Source organism: Phyllosticta citriasiana (assembly GCF_038021145.1).
Source record: "Phyllosticta citriasiana strain CBS 120426 chromosome Unknown IWZ02scaffold_5, whole genome shotgun sequence".
NCBI lineage: Eukaryota > Fungi > Ascomycota > Dothideomycetes > Botryosphaeriales > Phyllostictaceae > Phyllosticta > Phyllosticta citriasiana.
In genome coordinates, this window is record NW_027117282.1 from 1,019,266 (window position 1) to 1,044,761 (window position 25,496).

At 54.1% G+C, this 25,496-nt stretch overlaps 9 protein-coding genes across 9 annotated transcripts; 6 read left to right on the forward strand and 3 right to left on the reverse strand.

The window, feature by feature from the left end:
- The first annotated feature begins 598 nt into the window (after nucleotides 1–598).
- On the forward strand, nucleotides 599–1,960 carry IWZ02DRAFT_448644 (NADP-dependent oxidoreductase domain-containing protein). The gene is made up of 4 exons (XM_066767345.1): nucleotides 599–797; nucleotides 842–1,075; nucleotides 1,127–1,171; nucleotides 1,217–1,960. Exons 1-4 carry the CDS (start codon nucleotides 690–692, stop codon nucleotides 1,832–1,834), a joined length of 1,005 nt encoding a protein of 334 aa, XP_066623796.1. The 5' UTR covers nucleotides 599–689; the 3' UTR covers nucleotides 1,835–1,960.
- A 232-nt stretch (nucleotides 1,961–2,192) lies between these two features.
- IWZ02DRAFT_230630 (uncharacterized protein) lies at nucleotides 2,193–5,322 on the forward strand. Its single transcript, XM_066762941.1, has 10 exons — nucleotides 2,193–2,596; nucleotides 2,657–2,777; nucleotides 2,830–3,147; nucleotides 3,205–3,301; nucleotides 3,349–3,646; nucleotides 3,692–3,852; nucleotides 3,900–4,342; nucleotides 4,399–4,610; nucleotides 4,661–4,783; nucleotides 4,835–5,322. Exons 1-10 carry the CDS (start codon nucleotides 2,483–2,485, stop codon nucleotides 5,219–5,221), a joined length of 2,274 nt encoding a protein of 757 aa, XP_066623797.1. The 5' UTR covers nucleotides 2,193–2,482; the 3' UTR covers nucleotides 5,222–5,322.
- Nucleotides 5,323–5,357: 35 nt separating this feature from the next.
- On the reverse strand, nucleotides 5,358–6,919 carry IWZ02DRAFT_230660 (chaperonin 10-like protein). Its single transcript, XM_066762942.1, has 3 exons — nucleotides 6,551–6,919; nucleotides 5,748–6,504; nucleotides 5,358–5,698 (listed from the first exon to the last, which is right to left on the reverse strand). The coding sequence occupies exons 1-3, from the start codon at nucleotides 6,775–6,777 to the stop codon at nucleotides 5,495–5,497; spliced, it is 1,188 nt and encodes a 395-aa protein (XP_066623798.1). The 5' UTR covers nucleotides 6,778–6,919; the 3' UTR covers nucleotides 5,358–5,494.
- Nucleotides 6,920–7,310: 391 nt separating this feature from the next.
- On the forward strand, nucleotides 7,311–9,807 carry IWZ02DRAFT_230797 (Transketolase, thiamine diphosphate binding domain-containing protein). Its single transcript, XM_066762943.1, has 2 exons — nucleotides 7,311–7,748; nucleotides 7,795–9,807. The coding sequence occupies exons 1-2, from the start codon at nucleotides 7,451–7,453 to the stop codon at nucleotides 9,663–9,665; spliced, it is 2,169 nt and encodes a 722-aa protein (XP_066623799.1). The 5' UTR covers nucleotides 7,311–7,450; the 3' UTR covers nucleotides 9,666–9,807.
- A 77-nt stretch (nucleotides 9,808–9,884) lies between these two features.
- Nucleotides 9,885–11,297, reverse strand: IWZ02DRAFT_489614 (uncharacterized protein; the record flags this gene model as incomplete). The annotated part of the gene is made up of 2 exons (XM_066769591.1): nucleotides 9,885–10,532; nucleotides 10,875–11,297. 2 exons carry the CDS (start codon nucleotides 11,295–11,297, stop codon nucleotides 9,885–9,887), a joined length of 1,071 nt encoding a protein of 356 aa, XP_066623800.1.
- Nucleotides 11,298–11,688: 391 nt separating this feature from the next.
- Nucleotides 11,689–12,639, reverse strand: IWZ02DRAFT_489615 (uncharacterized protein; the record flags this gene model as incomplete). The annotated part of the gene is made up of 1 exon (XM_066769592.1): nucleotides 11,689–12,639. The coding sequence occupies one exon, from the start codon at nucleotides 12,637–12,639 to the stop codon at nucleotides 11,689–11,691; it is 951 nt and encodes a 316-aa protein (XP_066623801.1).
- A 2,490-nt stretch (nucleotides 12,640–15,129) lies between these two features.
- Nucleotides 15,130–16,539, forward strand: IWZ02DRAFT_376296 (luciferase-like domain-containing protein; the record flags this gene model as incomplete). The annotated part of the gene is made up of 1 exon (XM_066764873.1): nucleotides 15,130–16,539. The coding sequence occupies one exon, from the start codon at nucleotides 15,130–15,132 to the stop codon at nucleotides 16,537–16,539; it is 1,410 nt and encodes a 469-aa protein (XP_066623802.1).
- Nucleotides 16,540–16,990: 451 nt separating this feature from the next.
- Nucleotides 16,991–18,860, forward strand: IWZ02DRAFT_489617 (uncharacterized protein; the record flags this gene model as incomplete). Its single annotated transcript, XM_066769593.1, has 5 exons — nucleotides 16,991–17,033; nucleotides 17,091–17,384; nucleotides 17,437–18,315; nucleotides 18,361–18,518; nucleotides 18,570–18,860. 5 exons carry the CDS (start codon nucleotides 16,991–16,993, stop codon nucleotides 18,858–18,860), a joined length of 1,665 nt encoding a protein of 554 aa, XP_066623803.1.
- A 1,078-nt stretch (nucleotides 18,861–19,938) lies between these two features.
- On the forward strand, nucleotides 19,939–24,867 carry IWZ02DRAFT_400140 (Molybdopterin-binding domain of aldehyde dehydrogenase-domain-containing protein). The gene is made up of 2 exons (XM_066765619.1): nucleotides 19,939–20,658; nucleotides 20,713–24,867. The coding sequence occupies exons 1-2, from the start codon at nucleotides 20,230–20,232 to the stop codon at nucleotides 24,379–24,381; spliced, it is 4,098 nt and encodes a 1,365-aa protein (XP_066623804.1). The 5' UTR covers nucleotides 19,939–20,229; the 3' UTR covers nucleotides 24,382–24,867.
- The last annotated feature ends 629 nt before the right edge of the window (nucleotides 24,868–25,496 follow it).

Sequence of the window (25,496 nt, forward strand, 5' to 3'; positions counted from 1 at the left end):
CGCACGGGCATGGCTCGTTCGAAGCAGTAAACACAGGCGCTGGAATGTTCCGCTCTCGTTTGGGAGATCATGTCCGTCCCTGTGACGTCACTTTGAGTTGTTGCATTGGCGTTTGACATGTCCTTTTCTTTCTTCCAGCAACTCTGGCTCCTGTGAGTCGACCGACCGGAAACTTCCAGCCAATGACCTCCGATGGAACATGACGGCGACGAATTGTAAGTGCTGGCACCATCAAGGCACTTGTTCAAGCCGCATCAGCGCCACTGATGACCTTACGACAACGATTGTCAATGGGGATTCGATGAAAAAAGGGTGGTGGCGCCACAGCATCTCCTGCAACAAACCCTGGAGACGAGCCCCGTTCCAAAAACTTGGCGTGTCCATCACGGTGCATCGTTTTGTTCAAGAAGAGCGCTACAGATGTCCAATCCTTCGGTTTGCCAAAGAGGGAAGAGGTAAAAGCTCCGCGTCGACCGATCGACCCCGCTTGGCCCAAGCGTAAGCTCACCTGCTCGACTCGATTGACGCGATGATAGATGGTGGGGCGTGGGGTCTATTATCCAGGCGGCATTCTGCCTATTTACCCGTCAGCGTCCGCTCCAGCTCTTTTGTTTGCAAACAATCCCTAAGTTTCAGTCCTCCCATCTTCAATCAGTTCCTCAACCTCTACAAACTCTATTGAAACAACAATGGCTGCCAAGGATTACGTCAAGTTGGCCTCTGGCCACCAGATGCCGCTGGTCGGCTTCGGTCTTTGGAAGGTTCCCAAAGAAACCGCCGCCGACACCGTCTACAACGTGAGACTCCCGAAACTTTTCACGACCGCTGCTGACCTCTTCAGGCAATCAAAGATGGCTACAGGCTCTTCGACGGTGCTTACGACTACCAGAATGAAAAAGAGGCCGGTGAGGGTATCAAGCGTGCCATCAAAGACGGCCTTGTAAAGAGAGAAGATATCTTCATCACCACCAAGCTGTGGAATAACTACCACCAAAAGGACATTGCCCTCAAAATGGCCAAATGGCAAAATGAGCAGTGGGGTCTCGGATACATTGACCTCTACCTCATCCACTTCGTACTGCTCCCCAACCCGTTGCTCCAATGCTTGAAGCTGACCACCACGCAGCCCGTCGCCCTCAAGTACATCGATCCTTCCATCAGACAGTATCCTGTAAGACGACTTTGGCACTCTGGTGTTCCAGGCTGACAAGCATAGGCTTGGTGGATGGACGATGCGGGCACTATTGAGACTGAGCGTGTTCCCATTCGCGAGACGTGGGAGGCTCTCGAGCAGCTCGTCGACGAGGGCGTCGCCAAGAGTATCGGTGTCAGCAACTTCCAGGCCCAAAGCATCTACGACCTCCTGACATACAACCGTCACCCTCTTTCCTCCCTCCAAATCGAGCACCACCCCTACCTTGTGCAGCCCGAGCTTATCAAGTTGGCCCAAGAAAACGGCGTTGTTGTAACGGCCTACTCCAGCTTCGGCCCCCAGAGCTTCTTGGAGCTCAAGTCCAAGCGCGCCGAGGACGCGCCGCTGCTTTTCGACCACAGCACCGTCAAGAAGGTCGCCGAAGCCCACAAGGTCACACCAGCCCAAGCACTCCTGCGCTGGGCCATTCAGCGTGGCATTGCTGTTATTCCCAAGTCCAACAACCCCGACCGTCTCAAGCAGAACTTGCAGGTTGTTGACTTTGACTTGTCGCAAGCCGAGATCGACGCCATTTCATCGCTGGACAAGGGCCTGAGGTTCAACGATCCTGGATACTACTTGGAGAAGAAGCCGCTTCGCATCTTTGCTGGTGGCGCTGGAGACTCGGTGGCGTCTCAGTAGACTGGCTCGACGGGTAGCGTGGTTTCACAACGACGACATAAATCGGAGGATGGATTACTGCGCATAGTCTTATGGAGTAGATAATGAATCAAGAAGCAACAATGAATTGATTCACAGCCCAGCAAATCGGAATCTAGGCCGGATTATATCACGACTTTAAGGCCCCCGAACTCAAGCACTGCACGTCGGATGAACGTCGGAAGGTAAAAGCCAATGAGCGTCCGGCCCGCTGTTGTTCCGACGGGAGCACATGTGATATCTCAGGCATCAAGGCATGAGTTACCAGGGGTAATGCGGGGGCCTCCCCCTCGATTTTCCTACTCACTGTTCAACTAGCACACTACTCGACTCGCCTTCCAATTCTCGAAATTATTTCGAGTCCCGCAGCTGCGATATTTTCCGTCAGGACGCGTTTTTCTCCATCCTCGACGATCTACACATTATTCCGAAAAGCATGATGCATGACTTTACAGTGCAACAAGCGGACCAAACGGCCCCGACGGACTAATGCAGATGTAGCCTGATCCGAAACGGAAAATCTGTCCGCCGTTTCACGTGTTCTCTTCCGGCGCTATCCGAGCAGCTCCAGGCAGTATCCGTCGACTGCCTTCAACTTCCTTCAACCACCTCCAAGAACCGTCTTGTGCCATGGCGGACCACTCACAGATGAGTAAACGCAGGCGATACAAGCGCAATTACCAAGCTTGCGAGGCTTGCAAGAAGCAAAAGGGTCGATGTGACCTGGGTAGTTGTGACGATCCGGTAAGATTACGCCCACCCGCACTTTGATCAGCCACTAGGCGATGCTTACACTGTGAAAAGCAACCCCCTTGTACTCGGTGTAGACGGGCAAGAAGAGAATGTGTTTTCGGTCCGAGCCGGTATTCGTCCAAAGGGGCAAAGAAGCACGCCAATTCTAGCGAGCCTGACCAGACGCCTCTCGGTAATATTGCACACCCAAACGGCCAATCCTTGAAACGAACTGAACGCATCAGGTGCCAGCGCCACTGCAACCCATGGACTATCCGCTACTACTGCGCCCTCAACAGGTTCTTGGCCTTCTACGGAGCGTGCTCGGACAGGCAGTCACGACCGGCAGTTTAATACAGGTTCAACGGTCGAAAATACTGGTCTTAAGCTATCGACCCAAGACGGACTCAAAGATCAACTCATGAATACGCCGCTGAAGAACAATGTCGATGCCATGCATCTACTATCCACTGCCGCTCGTTATGAGAGTGCTGCTGCTCCTCCTTTGGGTGGTCCCGACCACCATCATCCGCCGATGCACGGCACCCCTCCAGAGTGGCAAGGTGATTTTGCAACTTCAACCGCGGGCCAGATGAAGCTAAACCACGAAGAATGTTTAGCTCATTGGGACGAAGAGTCTTTCAACACCTGGCTGCACTTTCGACTTTGCAAAGACAAGATTTTAAACCCAACAGAGTGTATCCATCTACTCAAATAGTGTGTCTCTTTACCCGCTCAAAGATATACCCATTAATGTCTTCCAGCTACTTCAACCACATGAACCCCCTTTATCCAATTCTTTCCGATCACTATCTGGATCCAGCCAACCATTGGACGCTCTTGCAAGAGGAGCCGATTCTATGCTGTACAATCATTGCCATTGCTTGTCGATACGGCAGTTTACCAGGACACTCGGCGTTCTCTCGTCGCCTCATTGCACACAACTCCCTCTTTCGACACATCCAAACGGCCCTGTCTCGGGTGATTTGGGGTCTCGAAGCGGACGCGGTCGTTGGGAGGACACTTGGGTTCATTCAGAGCCTGTTGTTGCTCACTACTTGGGTATGAAACGCTTGGATCATTATCGCCACTTTCTAATTCGACCAGCATCTCGAAGCGCTCTACCTTCTTTCTGATTTGAGCGAGCAAGCCCTTCCCACCGACTTCGAGAATCAAGCTCATGGAAAGCACTTTTTCGAAAAGTCTGAGAGGGGGTTACATGGCACGCTTATTGCCAAGTTGAGCAAGCAGTCCAACAAGATGTCGTGGTGCGAACATCGATATTGCGTCTAGTATCTTGCTGATTTATTTGAAGGATGTTGCTCGGCGTCGCATCGACTCTCGCCCAAGAGATTGGCCTGTTCGATGAAGGACCTGACGGAGTGAACTCCCTTCCTGTCAAAAGCCAAGATACACCGGAAAGGTTCTTGCGTGTTCGAAAGTTCCTCATCCTCCACACAGTCGAGTCTGCCTTTCGATGTGGCAGGAGTTCGGCACTCAACCATCCTTTCTCTTCTTCGCTCGACTCTCGAGCCTTTGACAGTCACATCAATCTGGATGAAAGAGACCGCGGCGTGCATCAAAGCTTGGATTGCGTCATCGAGCTCGCTAGGATTGCCCGCCTTGCGACCAACACGCTGTATTCTACGCCGTCGCAGACCAAGGCCTTCATTTCGAACAAGCGATACTTCGACATAATCGCGCATTTCGACCAGTCACTCGAGAGCTGGTTTACCAGATGGCAAAACATACCAAACAGTGGGTGAATTGGCACTCTTGCTTTGCTATTTTACTTACCAAGTCCAATCCAATAGTACCCGTTCCTTTCAGACTGCAATCTGAGATCATGTACCACAACTCCCGTTCATATTTCCACCTCATCGCAATCCAGGCCATACTTGAGAGGTCGGCTACGCTGCCTGGTCCAGTGAATTGTGCTGAGCACCAACGAACGGCCTTGACTGCAAACACGACAGCAGCTGTCAACCTGCCCGAAGCGAGCAGGGACATGGAACTTGTCAAAGTCGTACGTCACAATACAAAGCGTCCGAAACATTTGGATTCTAACTTTGACAGATTGCTACTGGTTCTCGCAGGGTGCTAGAACTTACGGTAGAGCTCAACCGGATTGGCTTCTTCCGCAATGCGAGCGAGACGTTGCTTCAGCACATCATCACTTCGGCAGTATTTGGAATGAAGGTAGCTCACACATTGCCACACCTCATACTCCAGTAAACTAATGCGGCCCAGGTCCTTGGCTTGAGTATCGAGCCCAGAAGCGACATGGTGGGCCTTCTAAACGAGGTCATCCACATCATGAACACTACAGCCGTAGACGACTTGCATCCAGGACCGCTCTACGCCGAGTCACTGGCCACGCTTCTGCAAAAAGTCCAGTCAGTCGACCGCGCTGACCCCGCTCCTTCTCAGCAACAAAGCGTTAGCACCTCCGGACCCCTCAATTTCCCTACGACGAGTGTGCCCCAAGACACAACCATGGCCGACCAGTCATTCAAAAGCAACGGGAGTAACTTCGAGGCCCTGGAGGGAGACTTTCTCGGCGGTGACTGGAGCGACTGGCTCGCCTTCCAATTAGATCCGAGCTTGTCAGCTTTTGAGACCGGTTTTCTCGTTTGAGGGCTTCACGATTCTACGAAACTCGAGAAGGTTTTTGTGCTTGTACTAATGGTTGTTTTGCAAACTCTTTTGGGGCGACGATAGGACTGAAAATGGCGTTAGGGATGGCAATTTAAAAAGGTACGCTGTTCGCTTTATTCAACGTGCCCGCGACCATGAACTTGCAACTGGCAAGTGTCTTATTGATATTACCCTCGCATTATGCTACACAACCAGTCACAAAAACAGCAGCAATCCAGGCGTCTCAGTTGCCAAAGCCGAAGAAGGCTGCGCTCAAATTTGGACGTCCACTTCGTCCACCACTTGCACCTTGATGCTTCCTTGACTGACGTCAGAACACAACTCCAACGCATCTCTTGCTTTTTCCAGTGGAAACGTGTGCGAGATTAAAGGCTTGACATTGAGGACGCCGCCGCTGACGGCTGAAATGCCGGCTGGCCAAGTATCGCGGTAGCGGTTGATAAATTTCAAGTTGATCTGTTCCGTAAGTAACGCATTTACCAAACAAAAACTGGGCAGTACTCACCTCAGCCAGACTCAAATGCATAAAAGGCAGATTATTCATAACCTCTCTGCCCACACCAATAACACAAACGGTTCCGCCTCTTCTTGCCGCAAAAGCTGCAGTGCATATGCTGCTCTCTACGCCCGTACACTCCAACACGGTATCGGGGGCCTCGTACTCGGTCTCGCCAAACAAACGTCGGATACTTTCGGCATTCTGCCTGGCATCCAAGTCCTTTCGAATCTGATACGTCTGGGAAGCGGGAACGTACGCCTTCGCAAACGCCAGCCGCTTTGGCTCGAGATCGGTAATGATGACAGGGTTGGCGCCAGAGGCACGCGCAGCAGCGAGAGCGAGCAGGCCGATTGGACCAGCACCACAGATTAACGCCGGACGACCGAGCGACAGTGGAGCCGTCGCGATGCCGTGCATGACGACGGACAAGGGCTCGAGCAATGCGCCCTCTGCAAAGCTCATATTGTGCGGCAACTTGTACAGCCAGCGCGCCGGGTGGACCTTGAACCGTTGGAGCGTGCCATTGTACGGATAGACGCCAGCGAATTGGACGTCTTCGCAGAGGTTGTATCGCCCGGCGCGACAGAGGAAGCAAGAATCGCAGGGGACGCCGGGCTCCACTGCGACGCGGTCGCCGGGCTTGAAATCCTGCACGTTTGGCCCGCACTTGAGGACGATGCCGGCGGCTTCGTGGCCGAGGATGCAGTCGCCTTCGAAGACGAGCGACCCAATGCGTCCCGATTTCCAAAAGTGAATGTCGGACCTGGCATACCGTCAGCTGGATTCTTTTCGAGGTGGGAACTACGCACCCGCAGATTCCAGTCGCTTTGACGTGCAATAGGACTTGTCCTGGACCTGGCTCTTCGATTGGCGCTTCGTTCAGCGAGATTTGGTGATCCGCCGTGGCTTTCAGCGCAGGATTGCCATAGCGGGAGAGGTCAGACGCCTTTTCCACCACAGAAGTGTTTGCTGAAAGCGTGATAGTGTTTCCGTCGGTTGGGAGAACGCTGTCCGTTGTCACTGTTGGAAGCGCCATCTTGTGTGTGTGTGATCATCCAAAAGGTCATGCAAGGGGCCAAGGAGATAGTCTAACGGAGAGGAAAGAGGGGCACCTGAAAAAACACGTCCGATGTCACTTGGTCTAGATCCGTCATACCTGAACCCATGGCATATCGAGGAGGAGATTCGCTACGAGGTGTGGAACTCGGGGATGACAGCTGGCGGGCCCGGAGGCCAGGCAAAGAAAGCGGCGCCTCCCCAGACGCGCCCGTCGTTTATTCGCCGTTCCTAGCTGCAGATCTCCAGCGGAGCAAGTCAAGCGTCAGGCCAACGCGGAGCTCCGCAGATCAAGAAAAAAAAAAGGTGTGGGGTAGTCGGCCCCCAATGAGGAAATTCTTACCTCCATCCATTCCTTGCCTAATCCGGTAATCCGTTGCCCACACTTGGCCGCCTTGGGCAGGTTAGCCGCCGAATTCCCCTTGAATGTCATGGAGGGGCTCTGGGACCTTTGTATGCGGCGCTCGTTGAGGAAATTCTGAGAGCTGGGCCCTCGTCTGACGCGTGCGATAATGGACACACGCGCCGCTGCAGACGGTCCGCTCTGCGTACTCGGGGCTTAAAGCTTTGAGCTGGCAACTTTTCACCTCCGCCTACGCCCTTCTTTGTTTCCACCCTTCATTCCATTCCCTTTTCTTCTGAATATCTGCGAAATGGCTCCAGGCGTCGCAACCAACGGTCATACAGCGTACGGAGAGACTCTGGTCGATTGCGTCCTGGAAGAAGCCAAGGTGGAAAAAAATTCCGTCGCAAAGCTGTCGCCGGAGCATGACCACGTTCTCAAGGCCTTCAGATTATTGATTGCGGACCTGTGTCAACAATTCAATGGCGGGCATCCTGGAGGTGCCATTGGCATGGCTGCGATTGGAATTGCGCTGTGGAAATACGTCATGCGCTACGCGCCGCACACGCCTGACTATTTTAACCGCGATCGATTTGTGCTTTCAAACGGTGAGAGAATAGTGGCAGTTGAAGACGGCATTCTAATGGCTTCCAGGACACACCTGTTTATTCCAATACAGCTTCTTGCATCTTACCGGATACAAAGCCATGACCTTGGACCAGCTAAAATCGTACCACTCGACCCGCGAGGATTCGTTTGCCCCGGGACACCCTGAGATTGAGCATGAGGGAATCGAAGTCACGACGGGTCCACTCGGCCAAGGAATTGCGAACGCTGTCGGCTTGGCCATCGCATCAAAGCACTTGGGTGCAACATACAACCGGCCCGGCTACGATGTCGTGTCGAATCACACGTGGTGCATGATTGGCGATGCTTGTTTGCAGGAGGGTGTTGGCCTGGAAGCCATTTCGCTCGCAGGCCACCTCAAACTGAACAACCTGACCGTCATTTACGACAACAACCAAATCACCTGCGATGGCTCAGTGGACCTGACCAACAGCGAGGACGTCAATGCCAAGATGATAGCGTGCGGCTGGGACGTGATTGATATCCACGACGGGTGCTTCGATGTAGAGGGCCTCGTGAATGCCCTGAACAAGTCAAAAGCGTCCACAGAAAAGCCCACCTTTATCAATGTCAGGACAGTCATTGGAGTTGGCAGTGCAGTAGCTGGCACTGCGGTTGCACACGGAGCTGCGCTGGGCAAGGACGACACAGCCAACATGAAGGCAGCCTACGGCTTCAACCCAGACGAGCACTTTGTCATTACCGACCAGGTCAAGCAGTTCTTTGCCGAGTGCCCGTCGCGCGGCCAGAAGCTTGTCCAGGAATGGAACGAGCTGGTGGACAAGTACAGCCAGGCTCACCCAGAACTTGCAGCTGAATTCAAGGCCCGCGTCAAGGGCGAATTGCCGGAACACTGGAAAGACCTCATCCCAAAAGAGTTTCCGAACAAGCTGACGGCCACGCGCGCATCTTCGGGCCTGGTATTCAACCCTATCGCACAAGCGATCAACAACTTCATGGTTGGCACGGCAGATCTATCGCCATCCGTCAACATGAGTTGGAAAGGCAAGGAAGACTTCCAACACCCAGACCGTAAAACGACTTGCGGCATCAACGGAACATATCGCGGACGGTACATCCACTACGGTGTCCGCGAGCACGTCATGGCTGCCGTGAGCAACGGACTGGCAGCATTCGCACCCAACACCATCATCCCCGTCACCAGCTCCTTTTTCATCTTCTACCTGTACGCGGCGCCAGCTGTGCGCATGGGCGCGCTGCAACACCTGCAAATCATCCATGCCGCAACGCACGACAGCATCGGCATGGGCGAAGACGGGCCCACGCATCAGCCCATCGAGCTGGCTGCCCTCTACCGCGCCATGCCCAACCTGCTATACATCCGCCCCGCCGACAGCGAGGAGACGGCCGGCGCCTGGATCGCCGCCATCGAGGCCAAAAACACGCCCACAATCGTGTCCACCTCGCGCCACACGGTGCCGCAGCTGGCCCCCAAGACGCGCCGCGACGGCGTCGCCAAGGGCGCCTACGTGATTGAGGAAGATGATGCCGCGGACGTCACGCTCGTCGGTGTCGGCGCTGAGCTTAGCTTCGCTGTAGATGTGGCCGCCGCTTTGCGCGAGCGCGGTGTCCGTGCCCGTGTCGTCAGTTTCCCCTGCCAGCGCCTGTTCGAAAGACAGGACGTAGCGTACAAGCGTGACACGCTCAGACGCCACCAGGGCATTCCGTCCGTGGTAATTGAGCCGTACGCGCCGCTGGGCTGGGAGCGCTACGCCGATGCGGCGTTTTGCGTCAAGACGTTTGGCAAGAGCTTGCCGGGCAAGGCGGCGTACAAGTGGTTTGGCTTTGAGACGACAGTTATGACGGAAAAAGTTGTCAAGTACTTGAGTGATAAGAAGGAGGGCAAGTATCTGTTGGGTGACTTTGTGGAGTTGTGATTTCGAGTAGTTAGATATTTTGTGGTTTCGGCGTCTTTGGGTATAAAGGATAGAGATGAAAATATCATCGACAGCGCTTAAGTTTCAACCACTACTTCAAATTTGAGTAATGCCGTGCGTGTACCTGCACCGGAGAACGTCGCTTCTACGTGAAAACAAAGGCGCGACCCAACCCCTCTAATAGATCCCTCACCCCGGAACTACTCATTGCTCCACCGCTCATAAAATGTTCACGCCCACATCCCGCGTCGCCCCCAGCCCATTCGTGCCATTCGCCGCCGCCCCATACGTGCCATCAGCCGGAACATAATAAAACCAAAAACCGTGATCAATCATGTTCCTTCGATACGGAACCCAAATCTCCACCGGCCTCGAACTCGTTCTCAACTGCGAATGCGGCCCCCAGTAATTAATCCGCAGCTCAGTAACCTCACACAGATCCAGGGCCCACTGCGGCAGGCCTGCGAACGGCAAGACCTCCAGGTGCCGCGGCACGCCCGAATTGCGCTGGTACGGGCCGCGGGCGCGAAAGATGCGGATCGTGCGCGGCCGCCGCGTCGAAACGATGCTGCGGTGCGCGGCGCGCCGCGTTGAGCGTGGTATCTGGCCGTAGGTGCGTGCGGTGCGGTTGTGGAATAGCATGCTGACGATGCGCTCGTAGCGCCCTGCGTATGGGCCGTTGAGGTCTGGGTTTATGAGGAGCGTGTCGTCCGTGTCGACTTCGACGTTGTAGCGCGTTGTCCAGCCGCCGCCGTCGTTGTCGTGCATGCCTTCGTATGCGATGGTCGTCATTTTGGGTCGAGAGGAGAGGACAGATAATGGTGGGTTGAGGGCGAGGTTTGGCGGCTGAACGGTAGTGACTTTTGGCTGCAAATAGTTGGTATTTATCGTGGTTTTCCTTGATTTCTTTCAAGTGCTTGTAGTGCTGTGATAAAAAAAGATGGCTTTGTTCACTACATACAACCCATCTGGCCGTTCTGGGGTAGTCTGGACAAAGGCCATTGCCAATTTTCGAGAGAGGCACCCATCCTCTCTCCCAGAATTTCCTCCCACCCGCGAAACCCCATCGGTATGTTTCTCCCTCCCCTCAGTTTATCAGTTGATAATCACAGGAGCCCCCCTACTTCCCAAGTTCGGCAATAATTTATAGATCCAAAGCATGACGGGAGCAGCTGCACCGATCGGTATAAAAAGCTCCAACGGCCTCACCGAACTAGACAGCGTGCCGGTTCGGTCGTAATAGCTCATCTCGAATTCGAGCATCTCGCACTCATCGCGAGCCCATTGTGGCAGTGCGTTGCCGGGATTGGCCGTCAATACGGAGGGGCTCAACCCAGGAAGATTCTCTGGCGAGTAGAAGTGGAGCGCCCGCCAGATGCGGATTTTGGGCGGTCGGTTGTGCATGAAGCATTGATGGCCGTCGTCGTTCAAAGGAAGCTCTGAGCCGTATGCCATTCCGTTCCGGACGTCCAGGCGAAATCCCAGGAGGCATTCGTTTCTGCCTCTGAAAGGCCCGTTATAATCCGCATTGGAGAGACTGTCCTCCCGATGCACTTGAACGCGATAGCTGGTTTTCCAGCCGCCTCCTGCATTTTCGACCATACCCACGTATGTGATTTCTGGTCGCGGCATGGCTTGTTGTAAATTCGGACGTGGAAAATGCGTTTCTGGTGTTTGAATGAAAATTGGAAGGTATTGGCTTTGAGTTGAAGAATGAGAGGACGTGCTGCTTTTAATTTATGAGACCCCTCTAGAGATCCAAGAGCTTGTTGCGTTGTGATGAAACAGGCTAGACCCATAGGGCATGCTCCTTTGTTACTCTTTCAAAAGGCCGTTTCGAGATAATTTGACAAATGGAAAGAGCGTTGAGCGGTAAAGAAAGACAAAACAAAGTGGAAAATGAAGCAAGCTGATCAGAGGAAATCACATTGAGAGCTATGAATATGGAAAATACTTACCAAATTCGACTGTGAAAACCTTTTGAATGACTTACCTCGACTAATCTACACTTCCGCAGACAAGCCTACAAACCATGACGGTACGCCTGGTATTTGGGCTGGGGGGAGAAGGCTTCATAATCGGGATTGTAAGCCTGGTATTGGGGCTGGGGGTAATCTTCACAACCGGGACTGTACGCCTGATATTGGGGCTGGGGGGAGTCTCCATAGCCAGGACTGTACGGACCAACAGACGCCGACGTGTCAAACCTTGGACACCAGGCGATGTACTCAGAAAATCCAACAGACGCGGCCTGAGGCACAGCACGCTGCACCATGGATGGCGACACGACTGTAGGCCTGCGCTCTACATTTCCGACATCACTTACCATGAGCACCGATTCGGGATGGGGCCATGCCTGCGGCCTGCCCTCGTCTATAAGTTTGTCGATGCTGAAGCGAATGCTAGGCTCGGGTAGCTCTTGGGAGGAATCGGAACGGGTGTCGGTGCTAGCGGTGGAAGGCTCGTCTGCATCTTGAATTGGACTAGCGTCTGGAGAAACGATGCCTTCGGTTTCTTTGTAGATCTGGCGCAGTACGAGAACGACACTGAGGGGAATTCCATTAATCTGCTCCTCTTCTTGCTGTGAGGCAGGAGGATCAGCGGGAAGCTCCACCGGGACGTCAGTGGGGAGTTTGGCGACCGCCTTGGTAGAAGACTCAGCAGGGAGCTGACTGGGTACTTCTGCAGGTAGTTCGACAGGAAGCTTCGCCAGAAGCTCAGCTGGAAGCTCAGCAGGAAGCTCAATCGGCGAAAGCTCCTGGTACTCGGATCGAGGTTTGCGTTCAAAACCTCTCCTGGACACAATACCCTTTTCAACGAGATAGCGGGTGGGAATGCGTCGCAAACAGGGAAGGTTGCCTTGCTCTTCCTTGGTGAGGTCCTTCAAGATGGTGCACATCATGCATTCACAAGGAAGCTCGTTGGAAGGCGGAATGGTCACCTTCAAATCGGGCCTGATACCGTCGGTCGCCATTTTGCTGATGTTGGTTGAATAAGTTGTCCTCTCGATGATTGTGAGGATGGGTTTTTCTGGGGTTTGAATGTCTGCAGAAGCTCGTGTTTTTAATCAGCTGCGCGTTTGTCTGCAGGAAGACATTGTTTGAAGGAGGAAAAAACCACACTCAGGACAATGAGAGTAACAACACCACAGTCGTTGAAGAGAAGGAATCGGGCTTTGTTCGATGAACTGGGTGTTGTCATCGGCCTTGGCGAGCACGTCCCGGCATGATACACGACTCAAGCTGGAAACAAAGAAGTGAAGTCCCGAGAGATATTTCTGGCTCCGTTCAAATGACGACAATGCGAGAGCATTACAGCCAAGGTGAACAATGCCTTCAATTTTTGCTTGAAGGGCCCTCGACACCAGTAGACGCGAGCTGCAAGCGACAAGTCCCTGTTCCAAGCCCTACCGAATTAGTCCACATCACGTGAAAATCAAGCAACCGAACACTCACCAAAACAGAAGAGATCTACAACCTCCAGCCAGCTCCAGATAACAGTGCTCACCATATCCATCAGTGTCGATGGGTTCCATCACGCCAAAAAATTCACGTGCCCGTGCCACTTCCAACACCATTGGCGCTTTGCTTGTTTGCACATTTACCTTTTGGTTCCCCGCGGCGATCCCATCACGACATCGCGGGGCAAGATGATGGTATCCCGCCCATGGCCCGCCCTTGATGCAACCTGACGCGTAGCGCTTCTGGCGGCGGATAGTAATGAAACGTGAACGAGCAGTTCGAAGCCTCTCGGATCCAATTGAAAGCCAGCAGCTGTCAGAAAATCGGCTGCGGGGTGGAATGGCAGTTGCAAAACAGGCCAAACTCTCGACTGGGATGATTCATGAGCTAAGAGAGACGGGAAATCAGGGTCCATCATCACCTCGTAGCCTAAAGATGAGCCTTTCAGAGCTCGCAAGCTCCGCAAGCTTGTCGTCATCCTAGTTGGCTTCGCTCGCGAGTTTTTTGGGGTGCAGAAAGTTATCGGAATAACCCACGCAGCCCCTTCTCTCAATCGCCATGGATTATGTTCCGACTCCTTGCTCCTCTGGTCTTGCTGGTCATCATCTGGTACATACTTAGGGCAGTCTTTCTCCTCTGTCGTCTTCTCTTGATTCTCTTGTTCAAACTCGCGTCTTTTGCCATGCCTTCCCAACTCTCCAACGGCCCGTTCTTGGGACTGCGTCCGGATCCCGCGTGCGGCAGAGAAAATGTCAACGACCACACCAACGGTTGTTCCAATGGCGTGAATGGAGCTGCTGCTGCAAATGGCCACAAGCCGGATACGCCATTCGCGTCGTTGCGATCGGGTCCGACAACTCCCAACGGCTCGCAGTCTGCCAGCTGGGCTTCGTTAAATGGGCTTCGACACGCTCTCAATGGGCACGCGGAAAAGACCAACGGAGCGTCCAATGGCGACGAATTCCTTCGCCTCGACACGCCAAAGCAAGATGTCCTCGTTCTCCACGGTCCGCGACAAAAGTACTCTCTCGAGCGAGCCAAGGACATTCCCCCACTCAAGAGCGATGACGAGCTCCTCATCCAGGTCCTCGCCATTGGACTCAACCCTGTCGATTGGAAGGGCCCAGACTACGGCTTCGGCCAGCCGTCGTACCCCTGGGTCAACGGGAGGGATTTTGCTGGCATTGTCGTCCGGCCGCCTCGCAGGTCGAGCCGCATTCAGAGTGGGGACGTTGTTTTTGGGCCTTCGACGGATTACCGAGACGTGCGCAAGGCGGCTTATCAAGAGTATGTGGTGACGACTGATTCGAACGTTGCGCGGATCCCCAAGGGGTACAACGTCAAGCATGGAGCCGCGCTTGGTGTCGCATTCGTTGCTGCTGCCATTGGGCTGGGGTCTTCTTTTGGTTTGGATTTTGGCAACTTGATCGCCGACGTGCCAAATGGGCCAAATCTGCATGCTCTGGCGCGCGCTGTAGAGCGCAGCAAGATCCCTGAAGATATTCACACCGAAGTGTTTGACAGCTTGCCGCATCACGAGAGACCGCAAAAGGGAGAATGGGTAGTGATTTGGGGAGGTTCGTCACCATTCGTGTTGACAAGTTGGACAGTGCTCACTCGTCACAGGGTCTTCCACAACTGGAGTCATGGCGCTTCAACTGGCCAAAATGGCGGGATTGCGCGTCGTCTCTGTTGCAGACATTGCCAAGAATGGCAAAAAGCTGCTTGAATATGGCGCCGACATGCTCGTAGATCGATTCGACCAAAAGAGAGCGGCAGAAGTCATTCGCAGCATCACCGGGGACCAGCTGCGTTTCGCCATTGATGTGACTGGCCGAGAGTCCGCTGCAATCCTGCAAGACATCCTGGTCAAGTCAGAGAGTAGCCTGCGCCGTCATTTGCTCGGCTACACTGGCTTGCCCAAGCTCAAGAGCGCAGAAGTTCAGCAACATTTGGTTCCAATCAAGTTGTTCCACAACGTGCCTGTTATTGGCGAATCTTTGATGGAATGGTTGGAGGACCTGTTGGCTTCTCAGTCTCTCAAACTGCCAGAGATAGAGGTCGCCGATGGTGGTCTTGCCGGGATCAATGCTGCCTTGGACAGATTGAGAAACGGCGCAGTCAGTGGAAAGCGAATTGTGGTCCCCGTAACACGGCCAGGCTCTGAGAACGGTCACTCGCACCACGCCACAGCGAACGGCATCCCACCAGTAGTCGAAACCAGCTCTGATGAGTTTGCTTACGCGGACCAGCTCAACTCAGCCCCAGATCGGGTCAAATTTGCATACTGGGTTCCAAATGTCTCAGGTGGCCTAGTGGTCTCCAAGATTCCCCAACGGACTGGCTGGGACCTCGAGTCCAATGAGCGTTATGCACGTACGGCGGAACGTGTGGGCTTGGAATACGCCCTCATGCAGATCCGCTTCATGGCCGGGTATCTTGCCGAGAATCAATTCGAGTCTGTCAGCTTCAGCCAGGCTCTGCTGCACAGCACCTCGCGAATTCGCATGATCGCAGCGCTGCTACCTGGCCCTTGGCAACCAGCACTTGCCGCCAAACAAATTGCCAGCATCGACCACTATAGCAAAGGTCGCATCGACGTGAATGTCGTTTCGGGATGGTTCAAGGCCGAAATGCAATCGATTGGTCATTGGTGGCTTGATCATTCTGAGCGCTACCGTCGTTCTCGCGAATTCATTGAATGTCTCCGTGGCGCATGGACACAGGAGAGCTTCAGTTACCATGGTAACTTTTATCAGTTCAACGACTGGTCGTTGAAGCCGAAGCCACTGTCACTGCCTGGACGCCCTCATCCGGTCATCTTCCAAGGTGGCAACAGCAACGACGCGCGAGAAAATGGTGGCGCAGTTTCGGACGTCTATTTCATGAATGGAAACACGCTCGAGGGCCTCATGGACCAGATTGCCGATGTCAAGGAGAGGGCGAAGAAATACGGCCGCGAAGGCCAGGTGAGGTTCGCCCTCAACGGTTTCGTCATCTGCCGCGACACAGAAGAGGAAGCCATCCAAGTCTTGCGTGATATCCAAGGCAAGGCAGACGTTGATGCCGTCGAAGCTTTCCGAGAACAAGTCCAGAATGCGGGCGCCAGCACATCTAACAAAACGGGCATGTGGGCCGGAAGCGAATTCAACGACCTGGTGCAGTACAACGATGGCTTCAAGACCAAATTGATTGGCACCGCTCAGCAAATCGCCGACCGGATAGTAATGCTCAAGAGTTTGGGCATCGACATCATCTTGACTGCCTTTTTGCACTATGACGACGAAATCCAATTGTTTGGCGAAAAGGTGTTGCCATTGGTGAGGCAGCTGGAGAGGCAGGGCAGAGGGAAGGACAGGGATTTTGAAATCCGTCTAACAGGAGATGTGTACAAGCAGAAGCAGGGAAAATGATAGAGCGCCATTGTCGCGAGGTTGTTGTGAGCGGCGATGGCGCGTGGGTGGTAACCAAGTTTTGGAAGCGCTTTGTCCGCGTCTTGTTTGGCTGCTTCTGAGGAAAATGCTGCACTGGCTTACTGCTTTTTGTCTCTTAGTGTCGATAGGCTGGTGATGAATGTGATGAGTTGAGTGTGGCCAACGATGGTTGACCAGGTGGTGGTTTTGGATTGCCTGACGCCAAGAGGCGCGCGTGCAAGCGAGTTCCGAATTTGGCGCTAGCGGCCAATCGCTTTCTTCAGTTCAGCTTTCCTCTTGTCGCGCAACGTCTTTCTCACCACCACCGACACTCCACTCGCCCGACCGCAAAACCTCCTCTGCTCTCTGAGACTTTGCCTTCGACCGACCTTCTCACCCCTTGCGACAAGCACCGCACTGCTTCAGTTCTCGGCAAAGCAACTCGTGTGCTATGGCGGCTCAACCGGACATTTCGCAGATTCTGGCTGCGTTAGGTGCGATGATCCGCCAGCCCAGCCTCACTTTTTCCAGAAAGCTGACATGCAGGACAGCCGCTACCAATCGAACAGGAAGCACTCCATCGCAGACGCCTTCACAACCGCCTCAGCAACAACCACCGCCAACTCTGCCTCAGGCCTATCCGCCAGCCTACGTGCCGCCCACCCCGCCTGCTGGCGTCCCCGCTTATGGACTTCCCCAACCCACAAACTCTGGTAGCGTTGATTTGAGCTCCATCAAGCCCGTCAGCACTGGCTCAGTCAACTTCTCAGACGTTCTCGCGAAGGCGCGCAACATTGCAACTGAGAAAGGACTGCAGCCATACAGCGGCGGCAGATCCAGCGTCGGTAAGACGACCAAACCCTTGCGCATCAACTTGTAGCTCACCCTGAAACCCAGGTCCTCCTCGCGATGATCCTAGACTAGCAGGCCGACCCTACCGTCACTCGCGTTCGCGCTCGCGTTCTCCTCCCCGTCGCGACGCGTACCGCGACAACTACAACCCCTACCGCGATGAGCGACGCGACGACCCGCGCAGATCCGGATCCGGTTTTGTACGTGACAGATCACGTTCACCCCCAAGCCGTGGCCGCGACACCTTTTCTCCTCAACGCAACTACGGCGGCAGGGACCGCTCGCCGCCCGACAGCGAGACCATTACCATCGAGTCGTCTCTCGTTGGCCTCGTCATTGGCAGGCAGGGCGAGAACCTTCGCCGGATCGAGCAGGACACTGGCACAAGGATTCAATTTATTACAGGCCCAGAAGCCGGTGGACCACAACGCCAGTGCAGAATCTCCGGAGCTCCCCGCGCTCGCATCGACGCAAAGCGGGAAATCTTCCGAATCATCGACGAGAATGGTGGCCAGGTTTCGCGAGACGCTCAAAGAGGAGGCAAAGGCGCCAAGGGCAACGCTGCCCTTATGCACTCTGGCGAAAACAGCGTGCAAATAATGGTCCCTGACCGAACTGTTGGTCTCATCATCGGACGCCAAGGAGAAACGATCCGTGACCTTCAGGACAAGAGCGGCTGCCACGTCAACATCGTCGGAGAGAACAAGAGCGTGAATGGTCTTAGACCAGTCAACCTCATTGGCAGCAGAGAGGCTGCCGCCAGAGCCAAGGAACTAATTCTCGAAATTGTGGACAGCGACACTCGTGCAGGCCCTCCTGCAAAGGAGAACAACCGGCCTGCGCAGTTTGACATGCAAGGCCCTGGTAAGATCAATGACACCATCATGGTCCCGTCCGAAGCCGTGGGCATGATTATCGGCAAAGGTAAGTCTTCATTGCAGTCTAAATGTCCAATTCTCACACGTGCAGGTGGGGAAACGATCAAGGAGATGCAAAACTCCACGGGTTGTAAGATCAACGTCTCCCAAGCGTCAGGAGCCGACATTGAGCGTGAGATTGGCCTGGTTGGTACGCGTCAGGCGATTGAAGACGCTAAGCAGGCCATCTGGGAAAAGGTTGACACAGTGGTCAGTGACCCCTCCTATGATTTTTATTGACAAAGCTCTGACCATGGACAGCGTGAAAAGAACGGCGGTGTGGGTAGTAGGGGCCGTGGCCGTGACAACGATCCGTATAGTGACCGCTACTCACAACCCCAGCAACAACCGTCGTATGTCCAACAGCCGGCGGCAGGAATGCCACCGCAACAACCCGCAGCCTCCGGACAAGGCGACGGTGCTGCAGCTGCAGGTGCTGACCCATATGCAATGTATGGCGGGTACCAAAACTACATGGCCATGTGGTATGCTGCGATTGCACAACAACAGCAACAAGGACAGACGCCAGGCCAGCAACCTCCAGGAGCATAGACGGCAGAGCGTGACGTCGTGATACCGTGACACCGATGCTTAGAGGACCGAAGCGCAGTGCATCTGGCACTCGACTGTTGCTTGCACACGTGCTTGACGATGGCTGATGGTCTCATGCTGCATACGTATGGCTTGCTCTCCGGAATCCGTCTCGACTTTCGGATGCTCTGATTCTTACTCTGACATCGTTCCATCGGCGCCGTCCAAAGCTTGCATGACCGAGTTTTGCATCTCATGCTTGATCTGATGGTCCTTCTGGATCGACGACTTGAACTGCTATGGCTATGCGATGATCGCGATGCTACTCTCTTGATGCGCCCGAACGTCTCTGGTATCAAGCCTTCTGGTTTCTCTCTTCTATCACCTGCCACAAAGGCTGGGCTGCAACATGCCACCCGAGCTGAAGCGGGTTTAAGCGTAATGACAAGGCTGGCGAGCGTAGTGGATGCAACATGGCCAGTCTTGCCTTCCTCGGATTTCGAAAACAAAAAAAGTTACTTCTCCGACATGGTTCCACACCACGTAGTAATTGGCACCCGGCATTCGTATAAAATGAATACAAAAAAGCAACCGCCGGCAGCGATTCCCGGTTGCCTTGACTTCATCTTCTTTTCCTGGCTCCTTTGGAAGCGTGGCAGACTGGCAACTTGATTCAGACTGGCTCTCGCGCGTCTTGCCGACGCGATGCTGGATGGTCGGAAAAGCTGCTGGTGGATTTGGTTCAGGCAGGGGTTGGCGACCAGGGGGGGGGGGGGGGGATAGTGGAAATCGGCTGTTTTGTACTCCGGGAGTCGTCTTCATCCTTCTTTTCATAGGCTACAAAATGGAGTTGTGACTTCTCGCGCTTGTTTTAAACCGGCTCGCGTACTATGGCCAGCGGAATATGCATGACGATCGAAAGCAATCACATCAGGGACAAGTTGGACCCTTTTGGTCGACTAGGACCGCATGCGTTAGCCAGTGATGATACAGCCAAGAGGCTGCTGACATCTTGGACTCACGTGGGCCGGCTGCATGCGCACAAAAGCGTCAGGGATTTGCATGCCCCGCCCTGTCGGGCCTCGCCGCTCAGCGCCCTCGATACCTCCAGCCGCTACCATTGCACGTAAAAGACAAATAACCTCTTGATAAGACCTGCGCTTAAGCGACTCCTCGCGCCTCCAAGATCTTTCCTTCTCCGTTCCTTTTCTCATCTTCTTCTCCTCTACCCTTTTCCTCGTTTTCCTCCACACCTTCCACTTACGTTGCTAGGTCGCCCTCGATTCCCATATACCACAACATTCCCGCCACTCATAGCTAGGCTTGCGATAAATACTATTCTTTCACTCTCTTATCCTTCTTTCTCTTCTACCCTTTCTCCAAATTCACCATGGCTCCGGGCCTCGTTGACCCCGCTGTACCCGCGACCAGCATAGAGGCCCTCGCCTCATTGACAACAGACTACGACGACACGATTCGCTTTTATCTGAACGGAACCAAGGTAGTACTGGACGATGCCGACCCTGAAGTCACACTGCTGGAATACCTGCGCGGAATCGGCTTGACGGGCACAAAGCTGGGATGCGCAGAGGGCGGCTGTGGCGCCTGTACCGTTGTCGTCTCGCAATATAACCCCACGACCAAGAGGATCTACCATGCCGGCGTGAATGCATGTCTGGCGCCGCTCGTCAGCGTCGACGGCAAACACGTGATAACGGTGGAAGGCATTGGGGATGTAAACGGGCCGCATCCAACGCAGGAGCGGATAGCAAAGATGAATGGAAGCCAGTGCGGGTTTTGCACGCCGGGAATCGTCATGGTCAGTCGTTTAATTTTGTTCTTCGGTGTTTGAAGCAGATTCTAACTTGTGCAGAGCTTGTATGCGCTTTTGAGAAACAATCCCGAACCGTCCGAACACGAAGTCGAGGAAGCGTTTGACGGAAACTTGTGCCGCTGCACAGGCTACAGGCCCATTTTGGATGCAGCACAAAGCTTCAGTGTAAAAGGAGGAGGCTGCGGAAAAGCAACGGCCAATGGAGGCACAGGCTGCTGCATGGAGAAAACAAATGGAGCTGGCGGATGCTGCAAGAATGGCGCGGAAGCAGAAAACGGAAACATTCAAAATGGCGATAGCCAGCCCATCAAACGATTCACCCCGCCCGGATTTATCGAATACCACCCAGATACTCAGCTCATTTTCCCTTCGGCATTGCGCAAACATCAATTTCGGCCCCTGGCGTTTGGAAACAAGAGGAAGCGATGGTTCAGGCCAGTCACTCTGCAGCAGCTTCTGGAAATCAAGAGCGCATATCCGTCGTCCAAAATCATTGGTGGAAGCACCGAGACGCAGATTGAAATCAAGTTCAAGAACATGCAGTACACGGCGTCCGTATACGTGGGGGACATACCCGAATTGCGGCAGTTCTCGCTCAACGATGATCACATCGAGATTGGAGGAAACGTTGTGTTGACCGATCTGGAAGACATTGCGACGCAGGCGATTGAGCATTACGGCGAGGTCAAGGGGCAGCCCTTTGCGGCGATTCTCAAGCAATTGAGATATTTCGCTGGCAGGCAAATCAGGAACGTGGGAACACCGGCAGGTAACCTGGCCACAGCATCGCCCATTTCCGATCTCAATCCCGTCTTTGTTGCCACCAACGCCATACTCGTCGCGAAGAGCTTGGAGAAGATTACAGAAATCCCAATGACGGAGTTCTTCAAGGGCTACCGAGTCACGGCGCTGCCTGCTGATGCCATCATTGCTAGCATCCGGATACCTGTAGCCAGAGAATCTGGTGAGTACGTGCGGGCGTACAAGCAGGCAAAGAGAAAGGACGACGACATTGCAATTGTCAATGCCGCCTTGCGTGTGTCACTAAGCGCCGCATATACGGTCGATGAGATTAACTTGATCTACGGCGGCATGGCACCGACGACGATTGCGGCCAAGAAAGCAGAGAAGTATCTCCTCGGCAAGAAATGGACAGATCCTCAGACACTCGAGGGTGCTTTTGGTGCTCTTGAGGAAGACTTTGATCTGCGTTTTGGTGTTCCAGGTGGGATGGCCACTTATCGGAAATCGCTCGCCTTTGGCTTCTTTTACAAGTTCTACCACGAGACTCTGGCAAAGATTAGTGCTGAGGAAGAGGCAAACATCGACCACCACGCCATTGGAGAGATCGAGAGGGAAATATCGTCTGGACAAAAGGACCACGACGCCTCTATTGCCTATGAACAGCAGGTATTGGGCAAGGGTCGTCCGCACGTTGCCGCAATGAAGCAAGTCACTGGCCAAGCCCAGTATACCGACGACATTCCCCTGCAGAAGAATGAGCTCCATGGATGCATGGTCCTCTCCACCAAGGCACACGCCAAGTTGCTCAGCGTCGACCCCTCCGCCGCATTAGACATGCCCGGCGTCGTTGACTGGGTCGACCATACGGACCTGCCGAACCCCCAGGCAAATTGGTGGGGTGCTCCAGTCTGCGACGAAGTCTTCTTTGCCGTTGACAAGGTTTTTACAGCTGGGCAACCCATTGGACTTATCGTTGCAGACTCGGCGAAGCGGGCTGAAGCTGGTGCCAGAGCAGTGAAAATCGAGTATGAGGAGTTGCCTGCAATCTTCACCATCGAGGAAGCTGTCGAACAGCAGAGCTTCATGGACCACTTCCGTTACATCAAAAAGGGTGACACTGAGGAGGCTTTCAAGAACTGTGACCACGTTTTTGAGGGAGTGGCTCGGATGGGCGGACAGGAGCACTTTTACTTGGAAACTCATGCTTGCGTAGTCATTCCCAAGCATGAGGATGGCGAGATGGAGGTCTGGAGCAGCACACAGAACCCAACCGAGACGCAATCTTATGTCGCCCAAGTCACGGGTGTGCGAGCAAATAAGATTGTGTCGAGGGTCAAGCGCATGGGTGGCGGCTTCGGAGGCAAGGAAACGCGGTCGATACAACTGGCTGGAATTCTTGCCGTTGCTGCGAAAAAGTCAAAGCGCCCTGTCCGTTGCATGCTCAACCGCGACGAGGATATTCAAACGACTGGAGGTCGTCATCCCTTCCTTGGTGTGTGGAAAGTAGGCGTCAACAAAGATGGCAAAATTCAGGCACTTGACGTCGACATTTTCAACAACGCGGGATGGACGCAAGACCTCAGCGCCGCCGTCATTGACAGGGCGTGTACGCACGCCGACGGAGTCTACAAGATTCCCAATGTGCATGTCAGGGGCAGGGTTTGCCGGACAAACACCGTCTCCAACTCCGCGTTCCGTGGTTTTGGCGGTCCTCAAGGCATGTTCATTGCAGAGAGCTATATGGAAGAAGTTGCAGACCACCTCAATATGCCCGTCGATGAGTTTCGCCGCATCAACATGTATCACCCGGGTGATATTACGCATTTCAATCAGGAACTCAAGGACTACTTTGTGCCGCTCATGTACCAGCAGGTCAAGGACGAGGCAGAGTACGACCGAAGACGCAAAGAAGTGGATGAGTTCAACCAGATACACAAGTGGAACAAGCGCGGCCTATCCATCATCCCGACCAAATTTGGCATCTCCTTTACCGCCCTTTTCCTCAACCAGGCTGGTGCTCTGGTCCATATCTACCATGATGGATCCGTCCTCCTCGCGCATGGTGGAACAGAAATGGGTCAAGGATTGCATACCAAGATGATTATGATCGCTGCCGAAGCGCTCAAGGTGCCAGCGGAGGACATTCTCATCTCCGAGACAGCCACAAACACTGTCGCCAACACCAGCTCCACCGCTGCGTCGGCCTCGTCAGATCTCAACGGATACGCCATTTGGAACGCGTGCGCGCAGCTCAACGAGCGTCTGGCACCGTATCGCGAGGAACTAGGGCCCACCGCCACAATGAAGGACATTGCACACGCGGCATACTTTGACCGAGTCAACCTCTCAGCCAACGGCTTCTACAAGACGCCTGACATCGGGTACACGTGGGGCGAAAACAAGGGAATGCCCTACTTCTATTTCACGCAAGGCGTGACGATGGCAGAAGTAGAAATCGACACGCTGACAGGCGACTGGACGTGCCGGCGGGCCGACATCAAGATGGACGTGGGGCGCAGCATCAACCCAGCCATCGACTACGGGCAGATCGAAGGCGCATTCGTCCAAGGGCAGGGCCTCTTCACGACGGAAGAGATGCTGTGGCACCGCGCGTCCGGCTCCATCTTCACCCGCGGGCCCGGCGCCTACAAGATCCCCGGCTTCCGCGACATCCCGCAGGTCTTCAACGTCAGCCTGCTCAAGGACGTCAATTGGGAGAATCTGCGCACCATCCAGCGTAGCCGTGGCGTTGGCGAGCCCCCGCTCTTCATGGGCTCGGCTGTCTTCTTTGCTATTAGAGATGCGCTCAAAGCTGCAAGGAAGCAGTGGGGTGTCGAGGATGTGTTGAATTTGAGGAGCCCGGCGACTGTGGAGCGCATCAGGGTTAGTTGTGCGGATCCGATTATTCGGCGCGCAAAGGTCGAGCCGAGAGAAGGCGAGAAGAGCTTCTTTGTCAGTACTTAATTGCTGTTGGTCGTGTCGGTCGAGGCGTTTCTGTTCTTTTGCCCATGTAAAACACTGGGAGTTGATGGGCGGTCTGATGTGACGAGTTAAAATTTAAATCAACCAACCAATGAGAGAGCAAATCCTCTATATACATCTGAACTTCAACTTGACTTCTTCTGAGACTGATCGACGGCGACTTATCAAGACGACGACCAGGTGAAGAAATATTACATATGGCGAGGAGCAGCAGCATGGAAAACAAAGATGAAGAGACTAGCCAAATCGACTTGGTCGATCCCCGAATCAGAAACAAATAGTCAGCTTCTTCCCGCGTGCGTGCGCTTCGTCTTTCAAGACACAGCGGGCCAGCCGACGTCGCTGATTGCCATCGTCTCTGCGCCACATGAAGACGTGCCGGACCTAAGCCGCCATCTCATCGTCACCTCGCATCTCGACGACAAGAACCAAACGACAGCAGCCTGTGACGCAACGCTCGACCAGCAAGTTTTTTTTTTTTTTTTTTTTAGTTTTTTTTTTTTTGTTTTTTGACAAATCCATTTACTTATTCGCGAGCCGTCTCGTGACGCCACCAGCATGTGGCGAGCCAGAGAAGGTGTATGGAGGAGGAGGAGGAGGAGGAGGAGGAGGAGGAGCAATACGAAGCCGGAGTATGGGCGACCACCCACCCTACCTGCCTCTGCTCCGGAGGTGTCGTGACGCTTGACGTCAGTCAACGGGTCGGTCAGTGCCGGCCGTCATCGCGGCTCGCGCCAAAAAGAAAGAGAGAGAATTATTGACGGCAGAATTGACGAGGCTCGTATTTGGCAACCAAAGAGGTGAGTAGCGAGGCGACGAGAGGCGACACGGGTAGCCGGCAAGGTGGTGTGTAGCGAACGCCGCTGACAGAGAGAGACGCAGCCAGGACATTCCATGGCTGCGTGTTGAGCACTGCCGCAACGAGGCTCAGACAAAGCACACACTCTGTTGTCTCTGCAGGACGACGTTGCTCGACATACTCGACCGACCGACCGACCGACCAACTAGCCGACCGACCTGCCATCAGCCCATGCCTCCCTCCAGCCACCACTCGGCCTCCGCTCGCCTCTATTTCGTCCCCGAAAATAGCAACACAC

Coding starts and splice junctions, on each gene's coding strand:
- IWZ02DRAFT_230660 (XM_066762942.1), bottom strand. CDS start 6,777: ATGGCGCTTCCAACAGTGACAACGGACAGCGTTCTCCCAACCGACGGA. Junction 6,505..6,550: donor AAAGCGACTGGAATCTGCGG/GTGCGTAGTTCC, acceptor ACGGTATGCCAG/GTCCGACATTCACTTTTGGA. Junction 5,699..5,747: donor TGCATTTGAGTCTGGCTGAG/GTGAGTACTGCC, acceptor CTTACGGAACAG/ATCAACTTGAAATTTATCAA.
- IWZ02DRAFT_230630 (XM_066762941.1), top strand. CDS start 2,483: ATGGCGGACCACTCACAGATGAGTAAACGCAGGCGATACAAGCGCAAT. Junction 2,597..2,656: donor TGGGTAGTTGTGACGATCCG/GTAAGATTACGC, acceptor CACTGTGAAAAG/CAACCCCCTTGTACTCGGTG. Junction 4,611..4,660: donor ACATGGAACTTGTCAAAGTC/GTACGTCACAAT, acceptor TAACTTTGACAG/ATTGCTACTGGTTCTCGCAG.
- IWZ02DRAFT_448644 (XM_066767345.1), top strand. CDS start 690: ATGGCTGCCAAGGATTACGTCAAGTTGGCCTCTGGCCACCAGATGCCG. Junction 798..841: donor CCGCCGACACCGTCTACAAC/GTGAGACTCCCG, acceptor TGACCTCTTCAG/GCAATCAAAGATGGCTACAG. Junction 1,076..1,126: donor ACCTCTACCTCATCCACTTC/GTACTGCTCCCC, acceptor ACCACCACGCAG/CCCGTCGCCCTCAAGTACAT.
- IWZ02DRAFT_400140 (XM_066765619.1), top strand. CDS start 20,230: ATGGCTCCGGGCCTCGTTGACCCCGCTGTACCCGCGACCAGCATAGAG. Junction 20,659..20,712: donor GCACGCCGGGAATCGTCATG/GTCAGTCGTTTA, acceptor TAACTTGTGCAG/AGCTTGTATGCGCTTTTGAG.
- IWZ02DRAFT_230797 (XM_066762943.1), top strand. CDS start 7,451: ATGGCTCCAGGCGTCGCAACCAACGGTCATACAGCGTACGGAGAGACT. Junction 7,749..7,794: donor TCGATTTGTGCTTTCAAACG/GTGAGAGAATAG, acceptor AATGGCTTCCAG/GACACACCTGTTTATTCCAA.